This window comes from Patagioenas fasciata, chromosome 21 (assembly GCF_037038585.1).
Source record: "Patagioenas fasciata isolate bPatFas1 chromosome 21, bPatFas1.hap1, whole genome shotgun sequence".
In the NCBI taxonomy this organism is placed as follows: domain Eukaryota; kingdom Metazoa; phylum Chordata; class Aves; order Columbiformes; family Columbidae; genus Patagioenas; species Patagioenas fasciata.
The window spans coordinates 2,185,538-2,200,194 of record NC_092540.1 but is presented as its reverse complement, the minus strand read 5'-3'; the positions used below and the strand labels follow the sequence as shown (position 1 = coordinate 2,200,194).

At 59.6% G+C, this 14,657-nt stretch overlaps 1 protein-coding gene across 2 annotated transcripts; it reads right to left on the bottom strand.

Moving 5' to 3' along the window:
- Positions 1–2,084: 2,084 nt before the first annotated feature.
- On the bottom strand, positions 2,085–6,412 carry PIM1 (Pim-1 proto-oncogene, serine/threonine kinase). 2 transcript variants are annotated; one of them, XM_065854450.2, is made up of 6 exons: positions 6,019–6,245; positions 5,828–5,934; positions 5,688–5,738; positions 4,651–5,017; positions 3,810–3,986; positions 2,085–3,520 (listed from the first exon to the last, which is right to left on the bottom strand). In XM_065854450.2, the coding sequence occupies exons 1-6, from the start codon at positions 6,098–6,100 to the stop codon at positions 3,363–3,365; spliced, it is 942 nt and encodes a 313-aa protein (XP_065710522.1). In that variant the 5' UTR covers positions 6,101–6,245; the 3' UTR covers positions 2,085–3,362. The 2 variants fall into 2 exon arrangements, with proteins under 2 accessions (XP_065710522.1, XP_065710521.1); XM_065854449.2 differs by having other exon boundaries at positions 5,828–6,412.
- Between the last annotated feature and the right edge of the window lie 8,245 nt (positions 6,413–14,657).

Sequence of the window (14,657 nt, the reverse complement as noted above, 5' to 3'; positions counted from 1 at the left end):
TGTGCCTCAGTTTCCCCACAAGCCCCATGGAGATAGTGCTTTGCCCATGGCAATAGCATTCAAAGACCAACTTCCCCAAGGAGTCATTACCAGGGAGCTGGAGCTGTGGGACACCTGGTTCACTGATAATTCACCCCATCCTAAGGCAGGTGTTTAAAATTGGTCCTTGGCACTGTGAGTCACAGGAGCTAAGTGTTTCAGACACTACCTCAGGAGCATCTGGATGTTTTCCTTGCAACAAGACAGAGGACAAGATGCCACCTCTGAGCCTCCAGCTCTTCAGGTCCCTCCGGGACCCAACGTGATGGTGATGGGCATTGCAGAGGGGAACAACGGGCAGCCAGTGCTGTCACTGCTCATCTGCAGCTCTCCTATCACATCTACCATGGTCCTTTCCCTGTGGCAGACGTCTGGGACCCAAACCTGGTGGCTCTCGGCCTTGTGATGGTGTTACTGCACCAGAAGGCTGGTGCACAGGGGATCAAAAGTGCACTGGTCCTTTTCCAACACCCAAACCTTGCATGCACCCAGTTGTCACCCAGGCAGTGGGATCCCACCAGGGGACACCATGTCACCATTCCCCCCATGCAGCACGGGGCCAAAATCGTCAGCAACAGGCGGAAACGAAGCAACTATCAGCACCCCAGCCCTGCGCCGGACCTGCTCGGCCTTTCTGTGGTGCGTTTTCTAAGAAACACCGCAGCAGTTAGCGAGCGTTTATGGGAAGGGTGGGCCAAGCTCAGCCCGCAGCCGGGGCAGCCGCGATAGCGGTTTGGTGGTGCTGGGGGGGACGGTGGCCGCTCCAGGGGCTCGGGATCCTGGCGTGGTGGTGAAGTTTGCTTTCGTGTAAGAGCAGCTTCCCAGATGGCCAAGAGGAAAAAGCAAGAAGGTTCAATACAAACCACATCTCAAAATAGGCCTAAACTTTGAAGGCATTTGGAGCTGCACTTCCTGCTTCTAGCGGCGCTGAGGAGATGAAAGATGCAGCTGAGGGAAAAAAAACCCAGCAAGATAAACAAACCAAGTTAACACTTTCTGCTGAAGGCAGAGGCCTGGTGGTGACACAGCACACCAGCTCATCCTGCAAACCTGGGACGTGGCTCCAGGACCCCCAGGTCCCTCTGATTGCAGCCCCATGGTTTGGAGAAGAGTGCTGGCAAGCCTGGGGTGACCCAGGGAAAGGGGAGACTCCCTGAGTGAGGGGTTTTTAAGCAAGAAACCCTGGGGTAAGGCAAAGAAAGGACCGTTCTGTTCTGCATCAGATGTAGCTAGGGGTGTTGCAAAGTAACATGCAGAAGGGGAAACGTGCGCCTTCCTCGGAGCAGGAGGCGCACAGCCCTGCGTGCACCCAGCAGCAGGTGCCCCACGAGATGGAGCAGGAACAGAGCTTCAAAATTCAGCACATTAAAAAAAAATCCCAAGGAAAAAAACAAAACAAACAAGAAACCAAAAAACCCCACGCCCCTGAAGCCGAAGCAAAGCGGAGCTGGGAGGTGGGGTTTGACAGTTTGGAGGGTAAAAGCTCGAGGGAAGCATTACCGCTGCTGACTGATAGTGACCGACTTCTCGTAATCCGAAAATCAACTTCCTCTTGCTCGGCGTTCGAGCTGGAGGTGGGGACAGCCTGCTGGCGGCTTTCTTCACCCACCGGCACCCGGCATGCAACACCCACTCCACGCCAACAGAGCCGGAGCAACAGGATCTGCCTTACCAAGATGTAATTTAGCCGACAACATCCGGTGTTTCGTAAAGCTGCTTTGATCTTTGTTTACTCACCATCCCCAGCACATGCTCCGCACCCGCCTGTGGATGAATGGAAAGGAAAAAGGCTCCACATCCCTTTCATCTCTCCCAGGAGCCCTGGCAGGCGCGGTCGGCACTGGAAACACCCCACCAAGGGCCGGATCCAGCCTTCCTCATCGTGTTTTCAGCTTGCTCATCCTGGTTAAGGTGGGACTTTTGGAGTTTGTCTCGACTGGAGACAAACTGGTAGTCCCCGCAGTAGCCATGGTGTGGTCACCGGTACCCCGCATGGTCCCAGCATCCTTCATCCCACCCCGCAATAACAGGCTGACTCCATCACATCAAGTCATTAATTTTCATTTAAAACCGCATAAAAAAAATAAGATTTCTGAATTCCCCTGTACAATATTAACTATTAACAAAAAACCCGCCGGCTACACACTTGGTTACATATAAAGACTCGACAGCACGGACAGCCTGGGCCGGCTCCCCCCTCCCCAGCCCCAGACGAGACACCCATGAGGAAAAACAAAACTCATCTGCAAACTCATCTGCACGTGGTGAAGAAATAACAGCAGCCAGAAACAACAGCAACCAGAACTATGTACACAGACAGGCGGGGAGCAGGCAGGCGCCCCGCACCTCCGCCAGACATCCAACAGGAACGCTACGGACCCGGGGGCGGACACAGGACAGACACGGAGGGAAGACCCGAATGGGAAACCGGGGGAAGATCAGCAGCCGTAGAAGCAAGGCATGGGTTGGAAACCCACGTGAATTATAAATAAATAAATAAGTTATCCTACCGGATAGAACTCTCTTAAAAAACAACAAAAAAACCCAAAAGAAATTCATGAAAATAAATTAAAAAAAACAAAAAATGGGAAAAAAACAGAAACAAGGTAAAATGTTATCACTATTAACAACTGTACATCAAGCTTTGCTCCTATAGAGCTTTGTACATATTTACAGCTCTGTTGGTTTGCATTGTTTGTGCATTCGTGAGGGCACAGGGAAGCAAAGAACCCCAGAAAATCCAGCTGAGCTGCAGGCACGGGAGGCGACGCGGCACCCGCTGGGCTCCCGACCATCTTCCGACCCCTTTTCTTTTCGAAAAGGGAAAAGGAACCATATACCAGGCGAGTCTTGGAAAAGCAGCAGTGTAGGAAAATTCAAGTATTTCCTCCAGCACAGCCCAGATCGCAACTGAAGGCACTCGAGCATGGTGACAGCGGAGGGGAGACAGTCATTTGGCCACGGTACCTGCCCTCCCTCCAAGCAGTTTTCCCCGGTTGAAGCTTTTCTCGCAATAAGGTCTTTGATCCTTTTGCAGTTCCAAATTGGGCAGGTGAGGAAGACACTTGGGAGCCTCCAGAACCAGAACGAAAACCCAAAAAGCCCCAATTGACTGGCAAAACGTCAAATGAGAAAGGGTTGTTCAGATGGACCCCAGGACAGCTGAGTTGGACAGTGGCCACCAGCGCTTGGAAGAACAAGTCTCCAGCCCAGCTCCGGGACAAGATGTGCGTGTTCTCATCTGACGATCCCTGCTCGATGACGGTCACGAGGCAGAAGTCTGATTTTCTTTGCTTCTTGTGCCCAGGAGATGCGTGACGCTGTTACTTGCCAGGCTCCTGGATCAAACTGTGCAGGTGGATCTCTGCCGTCTCCTGAGGCAGGTGAATGCCTCGCAGCCAACTGTGGTTGAAAATGTCTTCCAAGGACGGCCTGTCCGAGGGGCGCATGGACAAACACCACCTGATGAGATGCTGGCACTCTGGGGAGAGAAACCAGAAACCGCTGGTCAGTTGGGGAAGGTTCTTGTCCACATTGTACCACTGTCTGCTGAGCCCAGGCCGTGCTGGGTGTGCTCAAAGCTGCACCCAAACCTCCCAAGTGATTATTTGTTTAGGAGGAAAGAGGATGGCAGGACACATACCACCTCCTCCAGCTAACCACGGGAGATCAACCGCCTCCGTAGCCGTAAAACCGGGATGAAACCGGGATGCTCGTGTGACCGGTACCGGTTCTCCTCCCCTGCCCCTGCCGCGAAGCTGGGTGCCCACCTAGAGAAACCCGCCGTCGGAAGAAGAGCTGGCCCCGGATGATGTCCTCGTCCTGCTCAAAGGGGACGTCTCCACAGACCATATCGTAAAGCAGCACTCCCAGGGACCAGACCGTCGCCGAACGGCCGTGGTAGCGGTGGCAGCGGATCCACTCTGGCGGACTGTAAACCCGCGTTCCTATGGGATACAGGCGGAGCTCGTCAGGAGGATGCTGCCTGCTCCCCATCCTCACCTGAGCATCCCCGGGGATGCGGGGGCTGCGCCGGCGGCGGGGGACACGCGCGGTGTGACCCGCCACCCCCTCGCCAGCACGTGACTCTTGTTTACAAACTTTGAGTTGTAAAAAAAAGCCGCTGGTGCCGGAAGAGGGCAGCACGGGCGCGGGGAAGGCCCAACCGTTACATGCAAAAAAAACCCCACGGGTGGGGAAAAACCACGCCTTCCACCCCTGCTTTGGCCAAAAAAATATAGATACATATATATATATATAAATAAGCCAAGGCAAACAAGGGGAGCGGAGCAGCCCAAGCCCTTCCACGCCTGCAAACCAAACCGGCTGGCACACACATTTTGCAATCCCCCCTCTGCTACCCCCATGGGTGTTTGTTTTTGTCAGGCCGGCTCCCCCCGCCCCAGCCCCGGGCAGGGTGGGTGGTGGAGCCTCTCAGCAGGGCCAGGAGCCGGCTCCCGTTTCACAACATCCGCCCCACGCCAAAAAGCAACTTGGCAGCCAGCTGAATTATTAATTACCCCCCCAGCAAATGGAGGAAGCTCCGGTGCCCAGCCAGGCTGGGCCGTGCAATGCCCGGTACTGCGAGCATCCCACCGGGTGTGGGCTCACCGTCAAATTTGGTGTAGGCTGTGTCCTTGAGGATGGTGCCGGAGCCGAAGTCGATGAGCTTGAGCTCGCCGGTGTTGAGGTCGATGATGATGTTCTCGTCCTTGATGTCACGGTGCAGGACGCCGCAGTTGTTGCAGTGCTGCACTGCCTCCAGCACCTGGCGGAAAAGCCCCCGCGCCAGCTCCTCGGACAGGAACCCCCTCTCCGTGATGAAGTCGAAGAGATCCTGTGAGGGCTCTGGACGCTCCAGCACCAGCACGAAGCTGTCGGGCAGCTCAAACCAGTCGAGGAGGTGGATGATGCCGCTGCAGCCGGAGCCCACCTTGTTCAGCAGCACGATCTCCATCGGCACACGGGTGCCACTGGGCTGCGGGGGGACCACGATGTGGTCAGCGGGGCTGATGCTGCACCGGCAGTCCGGTACCCCCGGCTTGGGATGCTCCGGTGCCCCCTTGTCTGGCTTCACTGGTGCCTGGGCATCCCCCCCTACTCAGGGGATGTCCTGGTGCTCCGCTGCCTGGTCCTACTGGTGCCTGGGCATCCCCCCACCCAGGGGATGCTTCGGTGCCCCCCTGCCTGGTCTCACTGGTGCCTGGGCATCCCCCCACCCAGGGGATGCTTCAGTGCCCCCCTGCCTGGTTTCACTGGTGCCTGGGCATCCCCCCACCCAGGGGATGCTCCGGTGCCCCCCTGCCTGGTTTCACTGGTGCCTGGGCATCCCCCCACCCAGGGGATACTTCAGTGCCCCCCTGCCTGGTTTCACTGGTGCCTGGGCATCCCCCCACCCAGGGGATGCTTCAGTGCCCCCCTGCCTGGTTTCACTGGTGCCTGGGCATCCCCCCAACTCGGGATGCTCCGGTGCCCCCCTGCCTGGTCTCACCGGTGCCTGGGCATCCCCCCAACCCGGGATGCTCCGCGTCCCCCGGTGACCTCACGCCCGCTCCCCGCGCCGTGTCCCTGTTTCCACCCTCCCGGCACCTTCTCTTATCGCCCCCCCCGTGACGCCCCGGTTTGTCCCGGTGGCCGCGGTCACTCACCAGCTCGCCCCACTCGGAGATGCGGTCCCGCGCTACGTGTTTGATGGCCACCTGCAACCGAGGGGAGCGGCGGGCTGAGCACACGCCGCCCGCCCCGCCGCCCCCCGCTCCTCCTCCGCCCCGCCGCCGGCCCCGCTTACCGGCGTGCTGTCGGAGAGGCGAATACCCGAATAAACCGTGCCGAAGCCGCCGCTCCCCAGCAGCGGGCCCACCTGGTAGAGCTTCTCCAGCGGCTCCTTCTCTTTCCCTGCAGGCGAGACGCGGCCGTTAACGCTCCGCCGGGGGCCCCAACCGAACCGGACCGAGCAAAACCGGGCCGTATTTCTCGTACCTGGCTGTAGTTTAGCGCTGTGTAACTCCCCACCGGTCCCGGAACGTAGGTGGGCCAACGAGTTAATTTTCGAGAGCAGCATCCCGCTCCCCTCGCCCAATTTCGTAGCCGGTCCCGGCACCTCCCGAACCGGACCGGGCAGCGGTGCCTCGGTTCCGGCGGTCGGGCTGCCGAGCGGCTGAGGTCGGGCGGGGGAGCCCGGGCAGGTGGAGGCTGTAGCCTGGCGGCAGCGGGGCGGGGAAGCAGCGGGCGCGGCGGGGCTGCTCCCCGCACTGCCGCGCTCCGGTGTGGCGCGGCGGCCGCCAGCCGGCTCCGGGAGTAGCGGGGGCCGGGGGCGGGCCGGGGACCGCCGGAGGGCGGGGCTGCCGCGCCAGGACCAACCACGGTGACTCATGCGGCGCCGCCACAGCCAATAGGGAGAGACTCGGGCACAGGAGCGACCGCGACGGGCCACGACGTGGCGGGAAGGAAAAGGCGCCAAAGGCGGGTGGGGGGTGCGGGGCTCCATGGCGGGGGGTTTTTGGGGGGTGTGGGGTGGGAGAGAAAGTGAGATCGGAGCAAGGAGAACCGCTGCTGCTCTCCGTCCGTCCGTCCGCAGCCCCGTTCGCAACGGGAGTGCCCCCGCGTTCCGCGGTTGCCAAGGCTGAACCTTGCGCATTGTTCGCTAAACGCGCGCAAGCAGGTGGGGTGGGTGGGGGGGATGAAGGGGACACCCACCCGAGCGGCGAGGACACGGGGGGATCGGCCCGGCCCGGGATCGGGCTCTCCCCGGCTGGCTACGGCATCCTTGACAGAGCCCAGCGGGTGGGAGTCACGGAGCTCCTCTTCCTCCCCATGTCCACATCAAAATCCCCAAAGTTTTTGGCTTCTTCACTTTATTACTTTTTCCTGCAACCTCACAACTTCCCAGTGGTGCTCAGTGTCCCCTGGACCCCATCCCAGCGGCTCATCCCACGCCGCTGTTACTTCATCGCGGGCAAACCGGTGTCTGACCTTTTCCCTTTTCTAGTAAAAGTGGCGATCCCAGTTGGTGACTCTTTAAAATTTCTTTCCCTTTTTTTTTCTTTTCCTCAAAAGTCACTGGCTGAGATGCTTTCCCGAGTTCCAGAGATAAGATAAATTATTTACTGGATGTTGGTCTCTGATTACTCACTCTATTAGCATTTAGAGCAAAGAGCTCCAGCCACCAGGAGCTGAATTATTCCAGACGAAGCCCATCTGGGCTCCCGCGCCCGAGCGAGACCGAGGAGTTCCCAGCATCCCACACATACTTGTGGGATGAATTGCTTGAAATCGAATGGGTTTTACTGGAAATGCTGGTGAGCTCCCGACTCCTTTCGTACTTCTCTTTTAAAAAATAATAAAACACAACCAAAACGCAAAGCCCCAAGCCATTGACGGGGCTGTGGCGCAGCCCTCGCGCCGGCCGGGAAGGGCTCGCTGCTGCCGTTGCCTCTTTTAGACTTACCGAGAACTCTGCACATCCTCTTTCAGAAGCTGAGGCAACCAAAAACCTACATTGGTTTTTACCCAGAAGGTGACATTTTTATTTGGGGAAAAATGTGGAGAATCTGACGCAGCAGCCTTCCTACCTTCCTTTTTTTTTTTTTTAATATATTATTGTTATTATTTGGGGTGACGCAAGCGGAGGGGGGCGGGCAGCACCTTTCTCCTGCATTATTCCCACCCGACGCCTGGGCATATTTGGGACAACTGGTTCTGCCAGTCGCTGCTCAGCCATGGGATGAAGTGACTCAGCATCTGGCCCCAAACTCATTATCAAATTCTTTGCCGAGATGATGAAAGGTACCGAAGGGGCTGCCCTGGAAACCCAGACTCTGTATTGACAAACAAAGCTCATCCCGGAGCAGCAGGGCTTTCCTGGGGGCTGCCTTCCCCACCTCCTGGGGAGGTGCAGCCTCCTTCCTCGCTCTGCCCACACCTGCTAATTAAGGTCGAAGGGAGCAGCGTGTGTCTTGCAACCTGGATGATGTGGGGCCAAATCATCCTTGTGCGTAAACCTGCACAACTGCTAATTTCCCCAGGGGACTGAGTCAGTGGCCGCCTCTTCCTGCCGGCACAGTGTGAAGGGGTTGCATCCCCTCTGGGTTGGGGAAACCCCGGTCTTGGAGGTGACGGGGAGACGTTTCTCCATGTGCAGAGCGGGGATGCAGCCCTGTTTCCCAGCTGTATCCATCTCTTTCCAGAATAACCCACCCAGGCACATCCCTGTTCCCTAAATGACCCAAACCAGGGCTGGGAGCCGCCTTTTCCCCCCAAGCCCATCCCACATACTCACCTTTCCCCTTGGCAGCCGGGGTGAGGCCATTGGGATGTGTCAGACATTCAAGCTAACATGAAACAAACATTGCCCTCATCCGGAGGAATCACCTCTTTCCCCAATCCTCTTCCTCCTAATGAAAGCTGCTGAGGACAGCGGGTGCAGGAGAGCATCCCTTTAGCATCCTTTAGCGCATCTGCACTTGCATGGACACACGGATGTCCAAGCAGAACTGCAGGCCCTGCCCTAGCCAGGCAGCAGCATCCCTGAGCCAAGCCTGTCTCTTTCCACCTCAACGCTTGGCGTGAGCCCCCAAGGAGCATTTTGCAACTCAGAAGAGGTTGCATGGAGGAAAAACCCAAGCGGGACCTTCCCTGCTTCTCGCAGGACCCCAGGGTGGCACACGGTGCTGATGGCAGATCTGTGGGAGACGAGCTCCCAGCAGACATCAAAAAATCAGTTCTCAGCCCTGCAAACAATCCCGGCAGCTTTGGGGCTCTTCAGCAGCATTCCAGTCTAACCGGGGCTGCCTTGCATGATAATCAGGCTTAATTACTGCTTTATCGCTTGATTGCTGTGCTGGGCCCTTGGAGCTGCAGCGTTGCTTTCGCAGTTTACTTTGTATTTCTTCCCTGTCGCCTTTCCTGCCAGCACAATTAGTAAATAGGTGAAAAGGGGGAGGGCCAAGATGGGACCCAAGGAGAGGAGAGGGGCAATTTGTTGCCCAGGATTTCCTGGGGTGGAGGGGGCGCAGATTTGCTGCCCACAGAGTGTTAAAACTGAGGTTTCCACCAGTGTCCTGCAGACAAAACAGCAAGGTCAATGCCAAGCCAGGAGCACAGCCCCGTATCAGCATCCCTCTCTGGATGGGCAGCATCCCTGGAAGAAGGAGGGGAGCTTTGCGGGGCCATTAAGGCCGTGACACAGAAAAGCTGTGGTTTTCCTAACGTGAGCTTTGAGTCATTGCGTGACCTTGGCAGCGGCTCCCCGCGGCTCCCTCCGCTCGGGCTCGGTCGCCGCAGAACCGGCTGGCCCAGGGCGTGGGGCGAAGCGGCAGCACGGACCTGCCGGTGCTCGGGGAAAGTGCGAAACCTTCCCCAGCCGGGCCAGCGAAGATGCTCCCACCCATGCGCGGTGAGCAATCCCTGCAATCCCCGGCCGCGTCGGCGAGGAAGCGGCGCTGCCCTGGGCCAGGCAGTGGGTGCCGCGGTGGGGACACCCCCGATGTGCCCTCACCTGCTTCACGTCGCCTCTACAGCAGTGAAAAGTGTTTCACCGGTGACTTTGGAAAAGCAGTAAAACGTGTGTGCGTTGCACAGCACCATCGTGGTGCAAGCGATGGGCATCGCCCAGCAGGACGCGGCCGATCCCGGCGTGCGTGGAGGCTCCGGGGGCTGTGGAGGTGCTGGGCTCCCCCAGGTGTGCGTTGGGACCATGGATGCCAGGAGCCAGCGCAGCCCCAGCGTGCTGCTTCCCGTCCCCTCCATGTCCCCTGGAACCCCCAGAGCCAACAGAGACCCCAACGCAGCAGTGACAGCTTGGGAACCGCATGTCCCACCCTGGGGCTGGAGTGACCGCAGGACAGGGAGGGGGAAAGTGCTCGCTGCTGGGCTGGAGCACCCCAAAATCCCTCTAAACCAGCACCTTGTTTTCTTTTTGTTGTTTTCTTTTGGGTGCCAAAACCCTCCAGCTTATCAAGGTGATGGGAACTGTGAGTGGGACAGGAGATGCACGGATGCATCCCGCACCCCAGGAGGAGCAGACATGGGCATTGCTTCTTCATTTTAGTTTTCTTTCTTTTTCTGCATGTGTGCTGGCTTTTAGCGCGGGCTTTTTGGGCGAGGTGTGCACGGAGGCGGCAGCATGGCTAATCTGCTTTGTGAATGGAGCCGCACGGGGGGCAGCCGAGGGGATCGGGGAGGTGGAGGGAGCCACATATTTGGGATTCCATCATCTGGGTGGGCTCCTTCTCCCCAGACTCTCAGGATGTGGGAAATGGAAGATGAAAGGAGCTGCATTTCCAGCCTCTCGGGTTACAATGTCTAAAGCAGAAAAGGGTGGTTGGGGAAAAAGAGGAGGGGGGAGTGGATGCTACAGGGAAACCTGGGTTGGGAAATGGCCCCGGCGAGGTTGGGGCAGAGAAGGGGGCGGCTGGGGCCGAGCCGCTCGTGTTTCACATCACGTCAGGGCTGAGGAATTTCCTCTGCTCTGGGGGTGCCTCGCACAGAAAAAGGGGGAGGCTTTCAGGTTAGCTGGGGATGAATAATAGCCAAGAGGCGAGGGATTAAAAGTGCTACCTGGGGGCTGCTGTTTACAAGCAAACCCTTTTGCAGAGCAAGAGGGGAAAGAGGGGTGCACTGGGGCGATGACGGGGACCCCAGCCCACGCTGCCCACAGCCCATCCCCGGCGAGCACAGCGGAGCGGCGGCCCCGGCCCCTGTGCGGATCCCTCCCCGATGGCCCCTCCGCAGCGACGTCCCCATGGCTGGTCCCCTGCACACGTGGCGTGTCCTGGGGTGGCTCCCGGGCCGTGTCCTCCCATGGCCCCCGGAGCTTTCCCATCCCGCTGAATTACAAGCACCCGGATCATCCCTGTGCACAGGCAGGAACAAATTCGCTATTGCAAGAGGGTTTGTGCCACCCACCCGGTGCCTGGGAAAGGGGCAGGGAGGGAGCGACACAAAATACAGTGACAGCCAAGGCTCGGGGTGGCTGCACAGCCCCAGCCTGCCCCGGCAGAGCAGGTGTCTTTCTGCAGAGTCTTTGCGCGTGAAAAGAACCTTTGGGTTATAAATCATATTTTGGCGGCTGATGGCAGACCAGGGGGTGCCCAGGTCTCCTGTTCCCCCCCCGCCTGCAAAGCCCTTGCCTGTCCCCAGGTGCATTCCTGGCATTGCTCCTGGAGCGCAGGGAGGGCTCTGACCCTCTGAGCATGGGAAAAATGTCTGTCTGTGTGCGGGAAAGGAGGTGCAAATAGTGCGGGGTGAGGAGGTCAGCCGGGAAATCCCTTTCATCTTGTCCTGGGCCTTTCTCTGACACGCGGCCCGGGAGCGGGAGAGGGGTTTTGTCTGGGGCTGGACAAGGGAAGGATCCGGGGAGGCTCTGGGGAGGCCAGATGCTGTTTCCGACCCAGTTTCTTGGGAAGAGCATAATAAAAGGCAGACCTCACCCCCCATGCCTCTTTGGGGAAAAAATCCCAAATGGAGGAGGTGGAGGGAAGCCCCTGAGAAGCACAGGAGATGTAGGGCCACCCCTTTCTCTGCCACAGACCTCCTGCGTGCCCTTGGTCCCATCCCTGCATCTCTTTATCCCACCTGGACTGTGATAAATCCCTCCCCACGGTTTGAACCCAGCATCTCCCTCCCAGCAGCTCCAGGACCACCGGGGCGCCGCTGCCGCCGCCTGCCTGTGTTGGTCAAAGGAGGAGCCGCAGCGCTGCCCTGCCCCGGCCGAGCCGGATCCAGCCTGGCTTCCAGGAATCGGGGCTGGGACAAGCGGCCGTGGGTGACAGCTGGTGCCTCGGGTGGCATCCGCTTCTAATGAGCTGCTCAGGTCCCCGTGCTCACCTTTCCTAAAGCACCCAGGTCCCGCTGCGCCGTGGGACTCCAGCTCTCCCCATCACCTCTCCCGGGCTGCGCCGTGGGGCGAGGGCTTCTCCTGCCTGTGCGAAGCAGATGGTAAAACACGGACTAACGAGATCAGAGATTAATCTGCACTTTGCTTCCAAATCGCATAATCATGTAATTATTCTCAGTATCGGGGTGGAGCAGGCTCCAGGCTCCAGTCCCTGCTCCCTCCTGGGGCACTTTGCGTGGTAGGGTGGCACAGGGGGGTCACCCCCGTTATTTTGGTGGGATGCCCAGTGCATGCTGGTTTGCTGGCCTCTGGGACCGTGTCTGGCAGGAGGTGGTGGGAGAGGACCCAGGCGTGCGGGAGCAGCACCTGCAATCGTACCCCCTTTTACCCTCATGCATCCCAGTTCAACCTCGCACCCGGGGTTACCCACCTTGGGGACAGCCCAGCGGGAAACGTGTCCCGAGCACCCTCCCACCCCCCAGTGCAGCAAACCCAGCCCAGTGCCTCCCAGTTCCCACCAGCAAGAAGCACTGGGGTGGAACTGGGGCATTGCCGATGCGTGATGCTGCTCCTCACCCTGCGCAAGAGCCGCACGGCATCAGCACTCACTGCCGCTACCCCAGCACCGCGGCCGGCGTCGATGGGTGAGGAAACGGGGAAATCTCACGTTTCGGGCAGCGTGTGCGGCCGGCGGCTCTGGATTGCTGGGCGGCCGGTGACATGGCCCTGTTATCAGCAGGCCCGGGCTGTTTGCTGGAACAGGGCGGCAGCGGGGCTGGGTGACCCCACGCTTCCTTCCTTTCCTGGAAGCCGCTCGCTCTGAGTGTGACGCTGGCGCTCCGATAACCGGCTGCTTTCACAACGAGCGCGAGGCCAGGGCTGCTCTCTGCTGTGCCACCATCCTTCCCACCTGGCTTGCATTGCCCTGCCTCAGTCTCCCCTCTCGGTAGCGATGCGAACACATCTCCGAGTGCTGCAAACCCCAGGTGTTTGCAGGAGTGCGGATGCGTTTCACTGCAAGGTGCGGTGAGGTGCGTCAGGTCTCTCCAGGGGACGGAGCAGTCCTGGCTGCCTTTGAAGCCACCAGCAGTGGCACTGGCAGGCAGGGTCCTGCCTGCGCCAGGCAGCGCCATGGCCGGGCACATCCCTGCTCGGTCCCCTCCCTGTGTGGCGCAGGTCCCTGCACGCCGCAGCAGCCAGTGCCGTGGGCCAGGGAGGGACGTGCGGGGCAGGTGAACCCGGCCCAAAGAGAAACTGAGGCAGCACTGGGGATGCTGTGACCTGCCCACACCCTCCTGGAAGGGGCTCAGCAGCTCTGCATGCCCTAAACACCCATTTGCAGCTTCTGGGGTGCTCAGTGCTGGGATGGTGTTAACAGGGTTCAGCCCCGGCCTTGGGGACCTGGTGGGAACTGGGTGCTCACGTCCCCCAAAACGCTGTTGGGATCCACTCAGTTACCCTGCGCAGTGACTGAGGTGTCCCCCAGGAACCACCACCCCCTGACTCACTGTCTCGGGGTCAGCGGTGATACCGGGGTCCTCCCTGCGCGGCTCCTTCATCTTATCAGGGCTGTTCCAGGAGGAAGTTTGCGGGGTGGATTCCAGCGGGCAGGTAAACAGCGGCCAGATGGGACCAGATACCTGCCAGGAGACACTAGCTGAGCCAGGTTTGCACAGCACAGCCACTTATTTGCTCTAGGGAGGGATTTCCCCTTCATGGACGTCAGCAGCAGTGCCGGGACGTCACCCCAGCAGCCTCGCTGGGCTCCTCCGTCACCCTCCTGGCCAGGTGCCTGCATCCGGGGTGCGGGTGCTGCTGCGGCACGGCACGGCTGGGGAGCCATCTGTGCCACCAACCTGGCTACCACAGCCCCATCTCCCATAGCCAGGGACCAACACGATGCCCAGGGCACCTCCACTGTGGCCTCAAGAGCTTGGGGAGCCTTGGGTGCCTGGCAGAGCTGGGGTTGGTGTGTCAGGATGCACCGCTCTCATCCCACCGGACCCATTGGTGCAGAATGAGGGGAGGGGGCTGCTGCCATCCCCCCGTCGCAGGTAGAGGAGGCAGCTGGGCAGGACCGGGCTGCTGGCAGCGGGTGCCAGACGTGCCCCAGCACACGTGCGGCTGCACCTCACCCCCAGCCCTGGCCACGGTGCCAGCAGGATGCTCCTGGCTTTGGTTGCGAGATCATCTCTTGGCTCATCCGACTCGCCCGGCTCGCCCTGCTCCTGCCACCCCCGGAAAGCCTGCGCCCTTCCCTGCTCTGAGGGGGAGACTGAGGCACCGGGCTGTGCAGGACCAGAGCAGGGACATGGAGGGACAGCCAGGGAGGGCTGGGCCTGGCACCGGGGCTGCCTGCACCAAGCATCACCACCCATCAGACCGCAGCACCCTCCATCCAGGGCGCTCCTGCGTTTCTCAAAGCCCGGGGCTCTCTGCACCCCAGATGCTGCTGGGGTGTTTCTTCTTCCAGCTCCCCACCTCTGCTCCATCCCTTCCCTGTATCCACAGCCTGGGTCCCTGGGGATGGCTCCAGCACGCTGCCCGCTGCGGCATCACCTGCATTTCCCTGCACTTCACACGGTGCTAAATAATGCAAAGCCCAGAGGGTTTGTTGCTCCCACCCATGGGATGCTGCTCCTGTCGCCTGCCAGGGCACGGGGGGGAAACGCTGGGTCGGGACCCTATCGGCCGCTCGGAGCGTGTGTTTACTGTGTCACATGGAGAAGCCATAAATTCGCTTGGTTTAATTGAAAGCCGGTGCTGTGGGTTTGGCTTAATC